The sequence below is a fragment of the Hyaena hyaena genome, unplaced genomic scaffold, assembly GCF_003009895.1.
Source record: "Hyaena hyaena isolate Hyena2069 unplaced genomic scaffold, ASM300989v1 scaffold_431, whole genome shotgun sequence".
In the NCBI taxonomy this organism is placed as follows: Eukaryota; Metazoa; Chordata; class Mammalia; order Carnivora; family Hyaenidae; genus Hyaena; species Hyaena hyaena.
In genome coordinates, this window is record NW_024081055.1 from 112669 (window position 1) to 132514 (window position 19846).

Here is a 19846-nt window from a genome sequence, read left to right on the forward strand (position 1 = left end):
AGGGAGAGAGGGAGAGACAGCAGGAATCGATGCCATTATTTGGGGCATTCTGATATCCCAAGCTTATGTTACAACACTGGATGGTTGATTCTTGTTATTTATCTGCCCATCTCCACATCTATTTTCCATTTAGTAGATAATTTGCATGAAGCAGGCATACTCTATAATTAAAATGAAATTAAAATTAGTTCCAGGTTGGAATGAATTTCTTCTACAGTTTTTAGAAAAAAAAACACAACCACATACTTACTGATGTTTCATTCCAAGTAAATTTTAAAAATATATATTTTGCAGCTTATGGATACTCTGGTAACTGAAGAAACCAAAGAAGCTGTATGTGCTAATCAAATTGAGATATACAGAGTAAGAGAACTGTATAATTTTGAGGAGGGATGGCTTCTAGAAACGGACATGAAATCTTTCTTTTCTTTAAGTTTATTTATTTTTGAAAGAGACAAAGTCAGCGTGAATGTGGGGGTGGGGGGGTGGGAGAGAGAGGGGGGAGGGAGAGAGAGGGGGGAGGGAGAGAGAATCTCAATAGGCTCTGTGATGTCACACAGAGCCTGACACGGGGGGGGGGGGGGGGGGCTTAAACTCAGGCAACCATGAGATTGTGACCTGAGCCAAAACCAAGAGTCACAGGCTTAACTGACTTAGCCGCCCAAGTGCCCCAGGATATGAAAGCTTCTTAGAAGTCACATCACTCTAAGTTTCTGAGGAGGAAGTGGACTTAGGTAAAACAAAACAGGTGGGGAAGCAACGTTCAAAAACTAGTTCTGATACTGCCCATTAGTATTAAACCATGTGAAGTATTTTACCTGGCTGTACTTAAGTAGATTGTAGTACTAATCATCTGTTCTCCTTCCAACTGTGAAACTCACGAACTTCATGGAACTATGTTAAAATAACTAATAATAGAGGTAATATGTTGGAAAAGTGGGAGAAACAAAATTCCTACTCTTCTTAAAGAAAACACTCCCCTATCAAAGGACAATAACATAACATTACTGTTTACTGACTTTACCTGGAAACAGTCAATAAACTCCGAGTAGATATATTCATAGTTGCAATGCTAGTCACTGCAGAAAACCTAAAAATGGGTTAGTTCACAAGAGAATAAAATGTTCAACCACAGAGCAGGACCAAAAATTTTCCTTTGAGAATAAAAATATCTGCCTTGCCTTTTAATTCTAAGTTCTCCAATAACCACCAAGTCCAATGCCAAGCTATTTTCCAACCAAACGCCTAGAAATCTGACAGCGGTGAAGAATGAATAGTGGCTAGAGCTGTACTATTAAATGCACATACACACAAATTTATGGAAGCTGGGGAGAGCCTGTTGGCTAAAATAAAAATGTGCTATCCCTTTAAAAAAAAAAGTATAAACTATCAACATGGAAGTGGAAGAGCTGATGTATAAGTTAATATCTAAAAACTTCTCTTAAATTATATTGAGTGTTGAGAATTTTGTTTTTGTTTTTAATATGCATTATTAAAATCAACAGGGATGATTAAGTTCATGTTCTGGTCATGACTGAAGTGGCCACACAAAATGCCAGAGACAACACTGATAAAACACTAGATTAATGCAAACAAACTACATAGAGGCACTGCCTCCACTCTTAACAATGTACAGGTAGTTTTGGAATGTGAAATACAGTAAGAGAGAAAAATGGAAAGCAAACACATTTGCAAACAAGTCAAGTGTTTGTATTCTCAGACAACATGACCCTGTGTGTAGAAAACCCTGAGAAATTCACCCCCTCCAAAAACTACTCGAACTCAGAAACACACTGAGGAACGTCACGGGTTACAAGGCCCATGTAAATTGTATCTCTATGGACAACCAACAATTCAAAAGTGAAATTGAGAAAATAATTCTACTCCTAAGAGCTTCTAAGAAAATAAAATCCTTAGCAATAAATTTACCAACAAAAGCGTAACATCTATTTACTGAAAGCTACTAAGCCGATTTATATATATATGTGTGTATATATATATATATATGAAAATGCAAAGAATGTAAAGGAGGCAAAATAATTTTGAGAAAGGAAGGTAGAAAGAATTATATAACCCAATTTCAAAAACCTGCTATAAAGCTACAGTAATGCAGACTATGTGGCATTGGTTTAAAGAAGGACATTTAAATCAATGCAGCATAACAGAGAGTCCAGAAATAAACCCTTCCATTCATGATGAACTGATTTTAGACAAAGGTACCACCAGGGAATTATAGGAAAGGAAGCAGAGACCATACAACTACCTAACTGTCCCAACACTCTGTGCTGAAAGACTATCCTTTCCTCCATAAAACTATAAAACTTCAGGAAGAAAATACAGGGGGGGAAAAAAAACCTTTTTTTAAAGTTTTTTATTTGGAGAGAGAGAGAGTATGAGCAGGGAAGGGGCAGAGAGAGGGAGAGAGACAATCCCAAACAGGCTCCATGTTGTCAGCACAGAGCCCGATGCAGGGCTTGATCTCACGTGAGATCATGACCTGAGCTGACACCAAGAGCCTGGGTGGCTCAGTCAGTTGAGTCTGACTCTTGATTATGGCTCAGGTCATGATCCCAGGGTTGTGGGATGGAGTCCTGAGTCGGGCTCCGGGCTGAACGTGGAGCCTGCTTTGAATTCTTGCTCTTTCTCCCTCTGCTCCTGTCCCCTACCCCCTGCTTGTGCTCTCTCTAAAATCAAAATCAAAATATAAATAAGTAAGTAAGTAAATAAATAAATAAATATTTGATGAATAAATGGCATTCGGACAAAATATGAATAACCATACTCATTTCTTGCTTCACCTATTATTTTATAGTGAAAATTTTTCTCCCTGGTATATAAATTTTTTTTAATGTTTTATTTATTTCTAGGAGAGAGAGAGACAGCGTGAGCAGGGGAGGGTCAGAGAGAGAGGGAGTCACAGACTGAAACAGGCTCCAGGCTCTGAGCTGGCAGTCAGCACAGAGCCCGACGCGGGGCTCGAACCCACGAACCGCGAGATCATGACCCAAGGAAAAGTCGGACGCTTAACTGACTAAGCCACCCAGGCGCCCCAACCTGGTATATAAATTTAACTTACTTTACATTCATCATTACTGAATACGTAGAAATATGCTAACATTTCCAAAGTAGATCCTAGATTTCACTTCTTCATGCTTTCTCTTGTTTTTTATTTTCTATAAAGAAAAAAAATCATTTAATATAGAATATATCTGACTCCTGTAAAGATGTGCAATGTAGAATTTACATGTGGACAGCAAAAATACAGTGAAAGATGTCAGCTTGAAAGAAATAACAAACACAGATAAATAAAACTAAAATAACACAAAATACTATTAAATATTTTATATAGTTTACTTAAAAGCAGTCTGCCAACACCAATCAACTAAAATAACCATAACATTAAAAAAAAGCCTAAATTTTTTTCTTTTGAATTCTAGTTTCTTTTGTGAACAAAAAGGCCAAATGAATAACTGAGGTAATTTCTTGTAAGGTTATCTTTCTGTCCAACCTTATGTTCCTGAACAGAACATTCAATTTGTTCATGAAACACTGTGTCCATTTATGATCACAAGGAGATTCTATTCTACTTTTAAAACCACATTCCCATTTAACGAGATGAGTCAGTGAGTCCATGTAAAACCCTTTGGAATATAAGAGTCTGATAGTCTAACAGGTACAGAAACCGTAATTGTTAACCAAAATAATTCTAATCCATGTTACAATTTTTCATGTTTTCACCAACAGAGGTTTCAGGATAAGTGGATTTCCAAATTAAACTTTAATTAAAATTTAATTCCAACAGTCAAAACCTACTTTTCTTAAGATCCACATAAACCATCTTACTGTTTATTCTTTTCAATTCGGGAACATTTTCATGAAAATAGAGTAGCAGGCTTAAATTGAGCTCAATTATCCCTAAATAGTAAGGCATCACGATTTCTTCTTGATTGTACTCTGTGCCCTTCCCAACTCCTGAACACCCCAGGGATCAGTCACAAGTTTTCCTCCCTTGATCCCATGTCTATTTCGAATATAATGTACACTCTCAGCAATGCTGGCTGGTGCACTAGGCATCCCCACACCCATTTCCTCACCAAAGGACATACACGTATCAAGAAGCTCCATACATCTTCTCATATACCTGTGCAGGTCTATTTCTGGTCTTGTTTCCTTGTTGAACTGTCTTCCCATCTGTTTATCTATCTAGTTATTTTTCCTCTGGGAAGAAGAAAAATCTTGGAAAATAAAGGACTCCGTAAATTGAACCCTACTTCCTTCTTGACTTACAACCCATTTAAACAAAGAACAGTGGCTGAAACAAACATAACATCCAAAATAACTGGGAGAGCCACCTCAAACAGAGCTTATTAAGTTGAAAGTACAAAAAAATGGTTCTTACTTAAAGAACCATTTTATAAAAACAGAAGCTATCCTGAAACTTTCAAAGAGTGACAGTATACCTTTCGATCCATATCGAAACGTGGCCTGTGCTATGTATACGTTATCTCTAAGTAGTGAGATGTAGGCATTGATACCTTTTCTTTCCAAAGGTAAACACCGGTAATTAGTATTATAAATCTCAGAAGTCTTTTTCATAGCATTTCTATAGATCTGGAGAACACAGGCTCATATCAGGACTCTGGGACCGACTGGGTGTGTGAACATGAGTGACCGTATCACCATGAATATTCTCGGCAGTAAGATGAAGGGATTGGTATTTATTTAGAAGACAGTCTGTCTTTAAAAAAAACAAAAACAAGACCCTTTACATATTCCCATGGGACAATAAGGGTAAGCTCTTATTACCTACTGCTTAAAAACATGAACGACCAGATGTTATGCAAATTCAAAAACTGAACTGTTCCACTGGTGACTTAGAGAAGTTATGAAATAAATGAGTATACGTGAAAATCTGAAACAGCAGCTGTGTATTATATTATTTTTCAGTGTTCAGATACTGAACACAGAGTCCAAGGCCATCAGCTCAGAAACAGTGATCTATACAAATACCTCCCAATCATCTCCTAACATTCCCAAAATTTATGATTCTATGATACCTACCTCTTCCAGGCAAGAACAGAATGGAATGAAAGAATCACAAGGCAAAGATTAAGTATGGTCAACTCTTCATCAACCACTAGGACATTTTCTGGTACCTCAGAAGAGTTCCTCTGCTTCCTGGCTGAATGCCCCATAATGCATCTTAAGTCTTCACTCCTGAAGACCATGAATGGAATGGAGTATGTCTGAGATTCTCAAAATGTGGCCTTGTTATCTGAGACTGTAATACCTGATAATGCTCTATAGGTAATTATAGATGACTCTGGATGTACTGTTATGTCTTAGTATCTAACCTCTGCCCCTTTTATGAGGCCTCTCTGCTGCTGAAGAACTAACAAGGGGCACTGGGTGGCTTAGTTGTTTAAGCATTTGACTCTTAATTTCGGATCAGGTCATGATCTCACTGTTCAGGAGATTGAGCCCCACATTGGGCTGTGTGCTGACAGCGCAGAGCTTATTTGGGATTCTCTCTTTCCCTCTCTCCCTGCCCCTTCCCTGCTCATTCTCTCTCCCTCTCCCTCTCTCTCTCAATAAATAAGCTATATATGAAAAAAGAAAATAACCAACAACAGCTGCCAAACCAACAATAGCTTCCTGTCTGTCACAGGAAACTTCAGCTTTGATGCCTGGCTTTCGAAGACGGCATAATCTGGGCTCCAGCCACATAGGCAAACAAATCTGACATAAGCTTAAGACCAAAACCTGGCAGAGAGTATAAATAAGAAAAACCTGAGACTAATTTCATTCCTTAATACAGTTAAAAAAAAAAAAAAAAAAGCTAAACCGTCATCAAATTATCATCAAATCCACTGGGGTTTTAAAAAACAAAATAAAATACCAGAATTAATTAGAGCCTATGCAAGAATAACATGATGATTCAAGGATAGGAAAATAATCAATATAATTCATGGTTTCATAAAATAAAAGCCATCAGTATAGGATACAAAATCCCAAGACGTAACGCATAGGGGCCAAGTAGGACTTGGTGGATTTAGTGGGTAGGTTTTGTTCCGTTTCCTATAGCTGCTCTTGCAAATGACCACAAACCTGATGGCTGAAACAACAGAAATGTATGCACTCAGCATACAGCAGTCGGCAAACAGCTGCACTGGGCCCAACCCTTAGTGTCTCACAGGACTGTGCTCTCTGGGAAACGGCTTTGGGATTCCTTCACTTGCGGCCCTGTCACTCCAGTGTCTACCCCAGGGATCCCATCGACTTCTCCTAGTACGTCTGTCACATCTCCCTCTGCCTCTCGAAAGAAATCTGTGATTATGCTTACAGCCTACCCAGATTCTGCAGAATAATCTCTACAACTCAAGATCTTTAACTTCATCAAATCTGCAGAGATGCTTTTCCTTATTAGATAATGTGTCCAAGGTCCAGGGATTCATACCTGATATATGGGGGGAGCCATTTTTCTACTTGCCACACTTTTCCTTAAAAAACAAAACAAAAGAAAAAAACACACAACTTTCTTCTCCGTATTAGTTTGCTAGAGCCGCTGTACAAAATACCACAGACAGGGTGGCTTAAACAACAGAAATTTTCTTGCACAGTTCTGGAAGAAATTCCAGATCAGAAGCCAGCAGGTGGGTTTCTCCCGAGGCCTCTCCTTGGCTTGCAGGTCGCCCGGCCCTTCTGTGGGTTGTCTTCACATGGCCTCTTCTGTGCACGTGTATCCTTGATCTCTCTTCCTCTTCTTAAAAGGACACTAGTCCTATTGGATCAGGGACCCACCCTTACGACTTCAATTAACCTTAATTACCTCTTTAAAGGACCTGTCTCCAAATATAATTGCATTAGGGGCTCGGGCTTCAGCATATGAATTTTGGGGAAATAACGAGAGTCCTTAACACTCTCTAAAGAAGGTTCATGTGGGGGAAGAGTCAAAGCCTCAGTCAAGATTGGTTAAAATGTTCTAATAATAGGGGTACCTGGGTGGCTCAGCTGGTTAAGTGTCTGACTTCAGCTCAATCATGATCTCTGAGTTCATGAGTTCAAGCCCTGTGTAGGACCCTGTGCTGATAGCTCAGGGCCTGGAGCCTGCTTTGGACTCTGTGTCTCCTTGTCTCTCTGTCTCTCCCCTGCTTGTGCTGTCTCTCTCTCTCAAAAATAAATAAACATTTAAAAAAATGTTCTAATGGTAAAAAATTAAAGGCAAGTTTTTTTTTGAGCTCTTTATTGCTCTACCACCCAAGACTTGCCCTAAAGGGTTCTCTCAGGGCCTATTCTTTTTTCTACCTTGTCTTAGAAGAGACTGCTTCCTAGATATCTGGTCCACTTTCCCTGTTTCCCCCAAATTTATGCCAAACCTGGATTAAGGAAACTCCTAAAGGCAGCCTAGGTACAGTTCCTAAAGGTCCAAATAAAGACCTATTAATTATGTTTACTAAGTTGGATCAACTTTAGAAAATTGTTTTCTATTTTTTTAAAAAAATTTTTAATGTTTTTATTTATTTCTGAGAAAGAGAGCGTGAGTGGGGGAGGGTCAGAGAAAGAGGGAGACACAGAATCCGAAACAGGCTCCAGGCTCAGGCTCCTGAGCTAGCTGTCAGCACAGAGCCCGACGTGGGGCTTGAACCCACGAACCGTGAGATCATGACCTGAGCTGAAGTCGGCCGCCCAACCAACTGAGCCACCCAGGCGCCCCATCCTATTTTCGTTAGTATCCTCAGAAACTGTGTAAGGCAAACCCGTTTCTAACAGTGTAAATTTGTAAACAACCCCAATCTACACAGAAGGGAATATATGTAAGGAGTTTACTGTTAAGAGTGGTTGATTTGGGGTAGTGGAACTGCGGGAAATTTTTTTTCCTTATTTCTACTGTCTGTATTTTCTAAATCTTCCATAATGGCCATCTAATAATTTCAGAATTAAAACAAAACCTTTCTGTAAAAATATATAAATCACTGTTTCTTTTTTAAAAATGTTTTTAATGCTTATTTATTTTTGAGAGAGAGGGAGACACAGAATCCGAAGCAGGCTCCAGGCTCCGAGCTGGAGCTGTCAGCACAGAGCCTGATGTGGGGCTTGAACTCAAGAATCCTGAGATCATGACCTAAGCCAAAGTCGAACGCTCAACCAATTGAGCCACCTAGGCGCCCCATAAATCACTTAATGGCTATTTAATCACTGTGTTTACTTATAAGTATCTTTAAAAGGATCTATTAAAACTTATCCTTGCTCAAATATTTGTAAATCCTACAATCCTAATTTAAAAGTTTTCACCTTTGTGTTACTTAAGTTTGTAGTGCAGGATTTAAAAAAGGTAATGAAAAGCTTGAACAGAATTACAATTCCATTCTGGTATGTTTAAATTTTTATCCACTTTCAAAAGTTCCATGCTAGACATGCATAAAATTAACTGCTGATTAACTGTGCTATTTATAATAATGTTGGTGAAAACATGGGTCTTCTTTAAAGTATAACCAAATTCTCTAAAAACTGTATCTATGAGAATATCAGATTTGTCTTATGTTTCTTCTGAAAGCACAAAAAAAAAAACCTTTGTGGTTTATGTAAAGGATGTACACATATCCACACTGTAAATATTCTGGGGAATCAGCTTTTTTCATTTTTATAATGAAGACAGTTGAGCAGTGAGTAAAATAATCTGAATTAAGAGAAACACAACAGGAAATATTACAAAGAAAAACTCTGGAGAAGTTCCGATTTTCTCCTGAATGTGAAATCTGATCAGTTTGCTATCTATTCTTTTTTCCAATAATGAAAACTTTAGGTCATGTTTAAAAATACACATCAAAGGAAAAAGGGTTTCCTTAACATTAAACTGCTTCTTTTGTCTGCAAAAACACAGAATCCAAAAATATTGGACACTGTGTTCTTTTAGGATTAAACCGCTAATCTAACTGGAGAAAATTATCAGAGTTGTAAGGGTCTGTGATGTCTTACTTCAGAACAACTGTACCTTGATATTAAATTCTGTAAATGATAAGGCTTTTCCTTTCCCACAGGACAGCCAGCCTCAATGGGAGACTTTCTATTCTAACCTTGATAGGAAGAAGTAAAAAAAAAAAACAACAAAAAAACACAACCAAAAAACCCTGTTTTTCTTCACAGCACTCAGTATATCCTCCGATACTTATACCCAAATTTCCTTACAAAGGAAATCTTCAAGGAAAAAATAAAAAGTTCTGCACTGATCTACAAATAATTAGGCAATATTAAGATATCAATAATAAACAAATGAGAATAAGGGCAAAAGCCATTTATTTATTTATTTAATTTTAATGTCTATTTATTGAGAGGAAGAGTGTGAGCAGGGGAGGGGCAATCCAAAGCAGTTTTTGTCAGCACAGAGCCGGACGCAGAACTCGAACTCAAAAACCACAAGATCATGACCTGAGCCTAGTGGGACACTTAACCAACTGAACCATCCAGGCGCCCCAAAAGCCATTTATTTTTAAACTCAACACTATACCTGCATAAGCAAAATACTGAATAAAATCCTCACCAACATCTTTTTAACCGTCCCATTTTATAAAAGTTACATGTAACAGAGCTTCACTCAGTATTATTTCTTTTGTACTCGTCTCAACGAAATGAACTTGACCATAATGCATCAATGCTAGCTATAGTACTTAAAATATTCTGAGGTATTCTCTTTAATGTAGATAAACTTTCTTTGTATACTTACATCTTTATAGAATACTGAAGACAGATATTAAAACTACATAAAGCATTGTTCACATTTTATACACCACATTCACTGACATGGCATTTGCATTAAGATATGAATTCACATAAAGAATACCAATAAATTATGAAAAGGCCACGAAATGTAAAATCAAAATGGCCCTGATAAATAAAGCCCCACAGTATCTTCATTTCTCCCGATGTATATGCTGTCTATCAAGGAAATAGATGGCGAATGTTTATTCAATGAAAAAGACCTCTGAAGAGGTTAGGAATGCATTGATCCTTAACCTTTCTGGATTTATAGGCTTGATAGTCCTCGTAAATGCTACAGGCCTCTTCACAGAAAAAAAATGTGTATGCAAATAGACACAAAATATAGCAGACAATCTTAGGAGCCTCACAGACCTTCTGAACACAGAATCTGTACCCTTACAAAGACTCTTGATATTCAACGATTATTTTCATGGTGACCCAAAGGGCCAGGTCCTGGGATAATTTGTCATTTTGCTGAAGCACACATTTGAATTACACTAAAATAAAGTTCAAAGACCGATGTTAAGGAGCAAGCCCCCCAGCTAGTGGAGGGTGTGGGCTGGCATTCACATCTCAGTTGGACTCTAGCAACTTTATGACTCATCGTTAGTACAATCATTATCAAGAAGCACTTTAGTGGCAATTATTAATATATTCTGAGGGTCTTTGAATTTCTAATAAAAAGAGTACACTGTGCTTTTCTATATCCTGAGGCTCCTCAACAAGTTATGTTGATAGTGATTCTCTAAATGAAAGCAGGCTTATAAAAGATAACCAATAAAAATAAATATATTATCTCCATAGATGGTCATTCATTAACATACTTACTAAATACCTATTTTCTAGAAGGTTCTTGCTAGTCATTGTGTAGTTTGGAGAGATAAATAAAAAAATACAAACTCAATCTTCTACTAGCATTCAATATTATCCACTATGTTTATTTCTAAAAATACTGACCACAAAGAACCACAGGGCTCAAGTTTTATTATGGACACCTTAAAACAAGTACTCAGAAGTGTCAGATATATCTACTATATTCTTCAATTCCTATAATCATGAAAGTTCTAACATGGGTTTGCTGATAATCGCCTTCAGTGTCGGCACTAACTTATGTCATATGAAGATAAATCATGAGAAATCTGATTAGTCTTCTTAAAAGAAACAAGGTTGGGATCATAAAACATGATGAATTCATGATCTGATTTCAACAACATGCCAAGAGAAATTTCTTAAAATAGTGCATGGTGGGTACATTTGTTTCTTTGATCAGAAGTTCACTTTCACTTATTCCCCTGGCCTATGCTTTACACCCTCCTTTATCCATCTCCCCAACCAGCATGCTTTCACTCTGCACATGCATGGTGTTTCAGCATCTCTTACTGGTACCTCATTTTTTTAAAAAAATGTTTTATTTATGTTGGAGAGAAAGAGACAGACAGACATAGAATCTGAAGCAGGCTCAAGGCTCCGAGCTGTCAGCACAGAGCCCGACACGGGGCCCAAACTCAAGAACTGTGAGATCATGACCTGAGCCAAAGTCAGATGCTCAACCAACTGAGCCACCAAGGTGCTCCTGGGGCCTCATTTCTAATCTTCAATTCTTCTGCTAGTGTCCACGCAAAAAGTTCCGGCCGCAGGCACCCAGAGCCACCCCCAGTGGCATAGAAATGTGGATTTATTTAATCCTACTCCTCAAAAGGCATAAGGGTGCCTGCAGAGTGTTCTAGGAACACTGCTCCTGTTCCTAGAACTTCGTGTAGTGGAAAGCAGTTTCTGGTTTTTCAAACAGGAGCTCAGGCTGTACTTCCTAAACAAGCCTCTGCTACAGATGGTTGCTCACTCTATGTACTATATACATCACTCTTAGTTACATGACGGATCAAGTCAACCTGTGAGAGCTGGGATGGAAATCCAAATAACACATGTCAGATTGTTTTTCAGGAGAAATAAGTTAGAATTCATGTATTGATAGTTTACTAAGTATGCTGGGCATGAGGTCCTGACCTTAGCTGTTTACATATATTCTCATTTAATCAACACAATGACACAGGAGTTATCACTACTTACCAAGTTGTAAGAAAACCAGAAGAAGGTAAGTTAACTTGCCAGGGCTGGGATTCAAATGTAGTTCTATCTGATCCATGTCTTTTCTCTTAACTGCTAAACATCATTGTCTTTTATGGATATTTCAAGTTTTAAACATCACTGTATAATATAATCATTAATATCACTGTATAATATATTTTATGAGTTGTTGATTGTGTGTATGGGTCAAATGTAGTTTGTTCATTCATTTTTAAAGTTTATTTTACTTATTTTAAGAGAGAGTGGGGGAGGAGAGCATAGGAGGGGCAGAGAGAGAGGAAGAGAAACCCAAGCAGGCTCCACGCTGTCAGCATGAAGTGTGATGTGGGGCTTGAACCTGCAAACTGTGAGATCATGATCTGAGCCAAAATCAAGAATTGGATGCTTAACCAACTGAGAGCCACCCAGGTGTCCCTAAAATGTGGTTTAAAACAGAGACGTATCAAACTTTTTTTGATTTTCAAACTCCCTGTATTTAAAATTCTGCATATATTTGAAAAAGCAATTGAAAAATGTCTATATATGTGACTTGAACCCTACTAGAAATTCCACAAATTTATATGACTTACTAATAAGTAAAGACAGCAAGCTAAATAATAACCATTACCAAATTCTTTTCTTTAACATGATCTCCTGGTAATGTATCAGGCAACAGACTGAAATTCTGCTAACTTAATTGCAATTTCAAATAACATTAATTCATATACTTTACTTTTCTTCCCCTAAATCTCCAGTCAAATCCTTGCAAATGAAAGGAAACATACTGTATTGTTTTCTCTGTAGAGATACTATTGAGCAATGAGAGTGTTTCAGACTTGCTACTTTCACTATATTTAAAAAAATACTGTTGTACTGTTTTAAAATTTTACAAAATTGTTGCCAAACTGTACACTTCATTTTGCAACTTGCTTAAAAAAAGTCAGCACTGCTTTTTGAAATTTATCTCTGAAGGTAACACAGAGGTCAAGTTCTTCCACTTTAACTGTTCTTTCTCATGGTACAAAGAGACCTCTTTAATTATCAGCTTAGAATAGGCCATCACATTGTTTCACTCTGTCACTATCAGAGATGTAATGACCATCCTATACATGTACAATGCTTTCTGTGTTGACACCTGGAGGCGTGAACTTCAGGCTAATAGGTTTGTGCATCTCCAAAATTCCTAGGTAACTGCAGGGCGCCTGGGGGACTCCGTCGGTTGGGCATCCGACTTCAGCTCAGGTCATGATCTCAGGGTTCGTGAGTTCAAGCCCCACGTCGGGCTCTGTGCTGACAGCTCAGAGCCTGAAGTCTCCTTCAGAGTCTGTGTTCCCTCTCTCTCTGCCCCTCTCCTACTCATGTTCTATCTCTCAAAAATAAACAAACATTAAAAAATTAAAAAAAAATAAAGTGCCTATACCAATTTCCTTTGCCACCAGAAATGTATAAAGAGTTCTCATTTCCCTACATAAATATTTGGCAATATGAAGCCTTCACATTTTTGTCAACTTGATGGGTATGTCAAATGCTATCTCATCCATGTTGGGTTTATCACTCCATTGGTTCATCAGTGAAATTTACTGCTGATACAAAATTTTATTTTTCTTAGTGCTGACAGTGCATTGAGATGATGTTTACATATTCCAATGGTCACTTTGAAGTTGCTATAATTTAAAAGATTTAAAAATTAAACTTTTAAGTCTGGAAATCTAATTTCTCCCTCGTAACATGTTCTAGTGTTGCCTCAGTTAGGACAATATCTGTTAAAAAGTGCTTGGTATATTCATCACAAACTTCCCCGGTTTTGAGGATTCTACTAATTAAAAAGAAAAGTACTTCTAAGTTTTATGCTATATAAATGTTTGGCATTTATGACAAAGGGCAATATTAAAGACATTAAAAGTACTTACAATGTCATCTTTTTACACACACCTCAATAAAATTAATCATTCCAGCTTCTGCTTCCTGAAAGGATTTTATACATCATTTATGTTACTCAGCCCAATGTTGGTTTGTTGCTCCTTCATTAAGTTGGGTCTTCCTAGGCTAGGATTGTTGTGTTGTAATATCTTTAAATACAAAATGCATCTTTAAGGTACAAAACATCAGAGCACCTCAAAAAGTTTTTCATGTCCCCTTCCAGTGCTATGCCTTCAAGAGTGAACACTATCCTGACATCTAACAACACAGATCTGAACTTTATAGAAGTAAAATTATAGAACACATGTTCTTTTGCCTTTCACTCAACATTGTAACCGGGTGATTTACCCATGGTGTTAAATATAGCTGTGGTACTTACACTGTCATTGGTGTGTAGTATTTCTCTGTATCACCATACCACAGTTTACCCATTCTACTGTTCATGGGCACTGGGTAGTTTGTACGCTGCAGCCCTCAGGAAGACTATTGCTATGGGCAACACTGTTCATGTCTCTTATCGATCATACTGCACGTCAGTTGGGATACACCTAGAAGTGGGATTTCCAGTTTACATGGCATGTGTATGTTCGATTTTATTTTCTTTTTAAATTTTTTAACATTTGTTTATTGTTGAGAGACAGAGAGAGACAGAACATGAGCAGGCAGATGGCAGAGAGAGAGGGAGATACAGAATCTGAAGCAGGCTCCAGGCTCTGTGCTGTTAGCACAGAACCTGATGTGGGGCTTGAACTCACAAACCGTGAGATCATGACCTCAGCTGAAGTCGGATGCTCAACTGACTGAGCCACCCAGGCGCCCCGTATGTTCAATTTTAAAGGATAATAACAAATAGTTTCCCAAAGTGGAATACCAAAGTCTAATCTCTGCATTCATTCATTCGCTGCCTAATTTTTAAAAATGCATCAAGCAAAAATGTGTCAGAGCCCTGTGCCTGATGCTGGTGAAAACAGTCAGCACCAAGTTCCTGGATCTCTGCAGCACCCACTCCTTCTGATATTCATTTACCTGAACATGTACAGGAGGCCAGGCATGGCTGCACATTTGGAGACCATCAGATTAATAACAAAGACAAATCCCTCACCCTCATGGTATTTACAATCTAATGGGGAGACAAACAGTGAAGGAAATCTAATATGTAAGTTAAAAAATATCAAAAAGTAGAAATGCTATGGAAAAAAATTAACTAGAATAAAGAGGAAGAACATGGAAGTGGGAAATGGGGTCTTATTTTAGATAAAACGCACAGGGAGGGTATCTCTAAAAAGGTGAAATAAGGTTCTGAAATAAGGAAGTAGTGATAAAGGTAGGGAGTAGTTACATTTATTGTAATCACATTCTGAACGTGGAGATAACATGATATGTGATGGATCAGACGTGGGGTGTGAATACACTGATTATGACAGACTATTCATGAATGTTCAACTGGATGTGGAACAATATCTACTAACACATTTGTAGAATGATCTATCACCTGTCAACAGATGCACGCTAATTTATGAGGCAGTCTTCAGAGTACAGACTATGTTCTCTATAATAATACCCAGACTGTATTTCAACTCTTCCTCTGTTGTCATCCCAACAATCAGTTGATAGTTACTTTGTAAACAAAGAATTATTATTCTTCCTGGAGAGAAAGATTTATAAGTGAAACAGATAAACACACGAATATGTCTTAATATATGTGTGCTTGTATGTGTATATACATAATCTTATTATCACCTTCTATGCTACTATTCCCAATTACCATTGTATTTTTCGTGTTGACTTTTTCCTTAGGGTTTTTTTTTTTTTTTTTCCTTAGGGTTTTGATTCTGATTTACGGTAATTCAACAAGGAGGCAGGTAATTGGGTTTAAGTTTAGCGATACCACCACATACGAGCCAGTACTGAATGAACAAGTAATAAGTCTCTCTTAACTCTTCTAGCCTACTTATTGCTCTACAAGATAAGAATAGCAATACTTTCATGTCACTTCTTTAGAACTGAAAATCATACAGAGTGCTCTGTAGCTTTCGTTTTATGATGCCAGGAAGCACAATCTGGAAAATCCATCTTAACTGACAGATTTGGTCCACCTAAATGGCAGCCTTTGCAGTTAGTGGTCAGTGGAGACAGCCTTTTCTCCTGTAGAACAATAAAAATTTCAAACGCCGGGTTTACAAAGCCTTGGTATGTCCTTATCTGGGAAGTGTTACACTTTATCCTTGTTTCTGTAAAGAAAGGATGATTATAAAGGAAAATGAAAAATTCCATATAAAATTAGAAGATGAAGGAAGCGTAGCTATTAATCTAATTGTATAGCTGTGAAAGGCTTTAGAGCAAGACGGGAAAAAGTGAACGGCTATGGGAAAGGAATCAAACGCAAGTATGCTAATAACTGAGAAGAGAGAGTTAAGAATCGTGCAGAAAAATAAAAAAGCAAAACAAAGGTAAAAATTTAGAAAATTGCCATTCACAATGAAAGAGAGACTCCCAAAGTTTAATCTAACAAATGAGCTGTGATGGAGAAACTGCACTTGCCTCCCACAAACACAGTGAGAACTGTAAATGCTTTAAGAATGAAAACGTCAACTCCTTTTATAAAAGGTTCAAGAGGAACAGGGATGCCTCTGCATCTAAAGCGTAAGATATTAGGACAGTTCTGACAGCCCTGTTTCTTCTCAACCACATAAACAGCCTGGTGAGAAAAAGCTTATGCTAACTTCTACTTAAGATGGAAATTGTTTTTACTTATTTCCATTATTAAATGCCTACCGTGCAGACTGCTATGGTCTCTTTCCTCTTAAGGGCTTACAGTAAGAGACAAAGAATACACAACTGAAAAGACACTGCACAGTCTCACTCAAATAAATAAATGAACAGTCCCCATTAGCAATATGGACAAGGAAGGAGTAACCGCCGGTCATTACACAGCATGTGTAACGGAGTCAATGGGTATCATGTGCATGGTGATGTCCAGCCAGGAGACATTAAATAAAGAGCTTTTGAAAGCAAAAAGGAAAGGTGAACAGAATATACTCCCTACCTCACAGGAGAGCCGGGAAAAGGCTCCCCAAGTGAAATACAATGATTATAAACTGAATAAAGCTGGTCGAATCACTTTTGTGGGTTAGAGATAAGAGCCCAGATATCCCCTTTCCTAACATCAGTGTGATATGTGTTATATCTCATTTAATCTGTGCCTTCGCTCATTTAATGTAGAGTTGTGATATTCATTGTAGCAGGGAGGAAACTGACACAGATGATGAGGTGACCTGTCTGATCATTGGAAGTGGTGCAACCGAGAGGGAAACCAGGGCAGTGTGACCTAGGAGTCCACATTCTTACGCACCATCTCTACTAAACTGTCACTTCAGTAAAACCTACTAAGGTCGGTTACTGGTAGAGCTGTGTACGATGCCTGGCCTGTAGTAGGCTCTAGTTAAATAATGGCCAAAAGAAAGAACGAAAAACAATGCTGGAGGTAATGAGTGTGATATTTAAAAAAAAAAAAAAAAAAAAGGTTTTCGCCCCTCTTTGATAAGGCAATGTTCTAAAATTGACTGAGAAAATGTGACGAATGAGACGGAACACCTGCCTTATCTTTACGCACGCTCTTGAAAGACCAGCAAGAGGAATCCAGCCAGTCAAGAAATCTCTACTCCTACTCCGATACTGGAGATGACTCATTTCAGTGGGTCCACACTTGGTTATGTAGATTCCTCTCAACTATCAGTAACAAAACATAAGGCAATTCATGTCAATTCAAAACACAGCTATTAGACATTTATGATACCTAGAAATTAAATTATTATTTCAAGATTATAGGAGTAAAAGGACCAAGTATTCCAGGCTTTCGCATAACACAATGCACACAGTAAGGCAATAATTTTATTAATCGAGAAATCTCTCCAATTCAACTGAAAAATATAAAAGGTACTTTAGATTCTCTCTTCTAGTTCACTAACCTTAATTCTTTATTTTTAAAGCTTATTTATTTTTGAGGGGGGGAGGAGAGAGGGGAACAGAGGATCTGAAGCAGACTCTGTGTGGACAGCAGTGAGCCCAATGTGGGGCTCGAACCTACAAACTGTGAGATCATGACCCGAGCAGAAGTCAGACACTCAACCGAATGAGCCACCCAGGTGCCCCCACTCACCTTAGTTCCTACAAAATTGAAAAGGCTTACAAAAATAGGAGAAGAAAAAAGCTAGATTACATCATTGCAGTTATGTGGACAAAGCATTTCTATTTACAATATTTTGGGAGGAAGGGAGAGGGGGAGCACGGACTGCCTCCTCAGGCCTGTCAGCACAGCATCACGGAGTGTCCCTGCTTCTCAAAGGAAAGCCAGACAGAAGAAGACTCTGCCTTGTTTGGAACGTATCTCTGACTCAAACATCTGCCAATGAGGTTTGCTCCTGGTACTTTACTCCCATAAAGTAAATAGGACTTTAAATTTTTATTTCCCCAATCATATTTTCAGGAAAACTCCCTCAAAAGAGTCTCCCTCCTTTAAATGTAAGGGAGCAAACTCTTCTAACTTCTGCATTGTTCCAGGGCTGAAAAATCAATGAAAAATATGTGCCTGCATAAGGGAAGTGGAAAGACTACTCAGTGGAACAAATGGATGAGCAAGTTTAAAGTTCCATTGGCCAAAAATTCATGATCCACCTGCAGAAATTTCCTACAGGACTACTCCTCAACACACAGGCCTCTACTGCGACCATCAGCTTATTATGCACCACCTATGAGCTGGTATCCCGAATGCTTGACTTGAAGAGCAATGAGCTAATAATTTCAGGCAACCATCTACCGAACTAAGAATAATGAGATTTTGTTCAGCTTTGTTTCTAAATTTCCTTTTTCCTAATCTCAGTTTCTAGCATGTCAGTCATGCATGTAAACTAACAAAGGAGGGGAAAGAAGCAGCGGAGGTGGAATTCAAAGTGTTTCAGACAAATAGGAAACTACGGTAACAGGAAGCAAATATGTAACTGAAGAGTGTCTGGAAAGAAAAGTAAAAACCGAAATGCCTAAACCATATTAATAATCCTCAACTTTTCCTAACATCTGTGCTGTGAAGGTGCTCAAGGAAGTGAAGTCCTATCTTACGTTTATTTAAAAGAAGCCATCACAACCTTATTTTTTGGTTGTTATTTTATGTTTTCCCAAGGTAGAAAATGCTATACTCTTTAAAAAGGAACACACACACACACCACATATACATGTATATACAATACATATATATACACAACACAACATATATGCTGTGTATATATACGTGTATTGTACAACACATGTATGTTGTGACCACGTGTATACGTGTGTGCACATGTGAATGCAGGCGTGCCCATATCTTTGTAACGAATCATGTGTCTGAATATATACGCTTTGTTCAGCAAATCATGTAACTGAAAGAAAGACAAGAAAAACTACCTAATGAAACAAAATGGTGCAATCTTTTCCTCCAGGTAAGGAATGATTACTGTGCCACTTCTAGATGCCGGCAAGAACTCAGTAACGCCAGATGCTACCATGGGTAGTATGGCTAATTAAGATTTAATGTACTTTTCTGCTCCAACAATTAAATGGGAGGGACTGCAGGGAATTGTTTTATATTGCCAGGCAAATCATAGGATGGTCAGAAAAGTGAAGACAAATTTCTGCCCCAAATTCTGTTTTCCTCCATTTGTTGAAGAACACGTGCACTCATGAGGAAGCCCCCTTCTCCCGGCACTTGGAGTTTAAAACATACGCCACAGGTTTTAGCGCTTTCCGAGCACGGTTTCAGACACGCCAGATGTATGACCATCTAGGAAATCGATGTTTAATGGAATAAAAAGAGGAGCTGCTGGAGCCTGGGAGCCATTTTATTACTGTCTGATTTAGCAGCATCTAACCGAGACGGCAAGTTTTATCATGCACCTTTAGCTACTAAATTCACAAAACAAACAGAAGGTTTACCAGGGGAGGGAGAGAGTGATCAGACTCTATCCTCCACTCACTCTTCCAGTAAAACAGCATGTGTTGTCTAAAATTGCTATGGGAACCTGGGAGCTCATAAGGCAAATCGAGTTCTAGTTGAATGTCTTCTTTAATATCC

General features: G+C 38.1%; 1 protein-coding gene and 1 long non-coding RNA gene across 5 annotated transcripts in view; one reads left to right on the top strand and one right to left on the bottom strand.

Annotated features, from left to right (window-relative positions):
- COMMD10 (COMM domain containing 10) overlaps nt 1–19846 on the bottom strand; it is a 196824-nt gene that overhangs the window by 64977 nt on the left and 112001 nt on the right. Inside the window, exon 6 of one of the 3 annotated variants that reach the window (XM_039252607.1) lies at nt 3077–3173. The exons of the other annotated variants lie outside the window; for them this stretch is intronic. Within the exon in view, the coding sequence (XP_039108538.1) occupies nt 3090–3173 (84 nt within the window). The 3' untranslated portion in view covers nt 3077–3089. The remainder of the gene's footprint in view (nt 1–3076; nt 3174–19846) is intronic. 3 annotated transcript variants of the gene reach the window in all.
- On the top strand, nt 614–9216 carry LOC120245522. Of its 2 annotated transcripts, XR_005531808.1 has the most exons (3): nt 614–748; nt 4968–5307; nt 9039–9216. It is a non-coding gene; the product is annotated as an uncharacterized LOC120245522 (long non-coding RNA). The 2 variants fall into 2 exon arrangements; XR_005531807.1 differs by lacking the exon at nt 9039–9216 and having other exon boundaries at nt 4968–5333.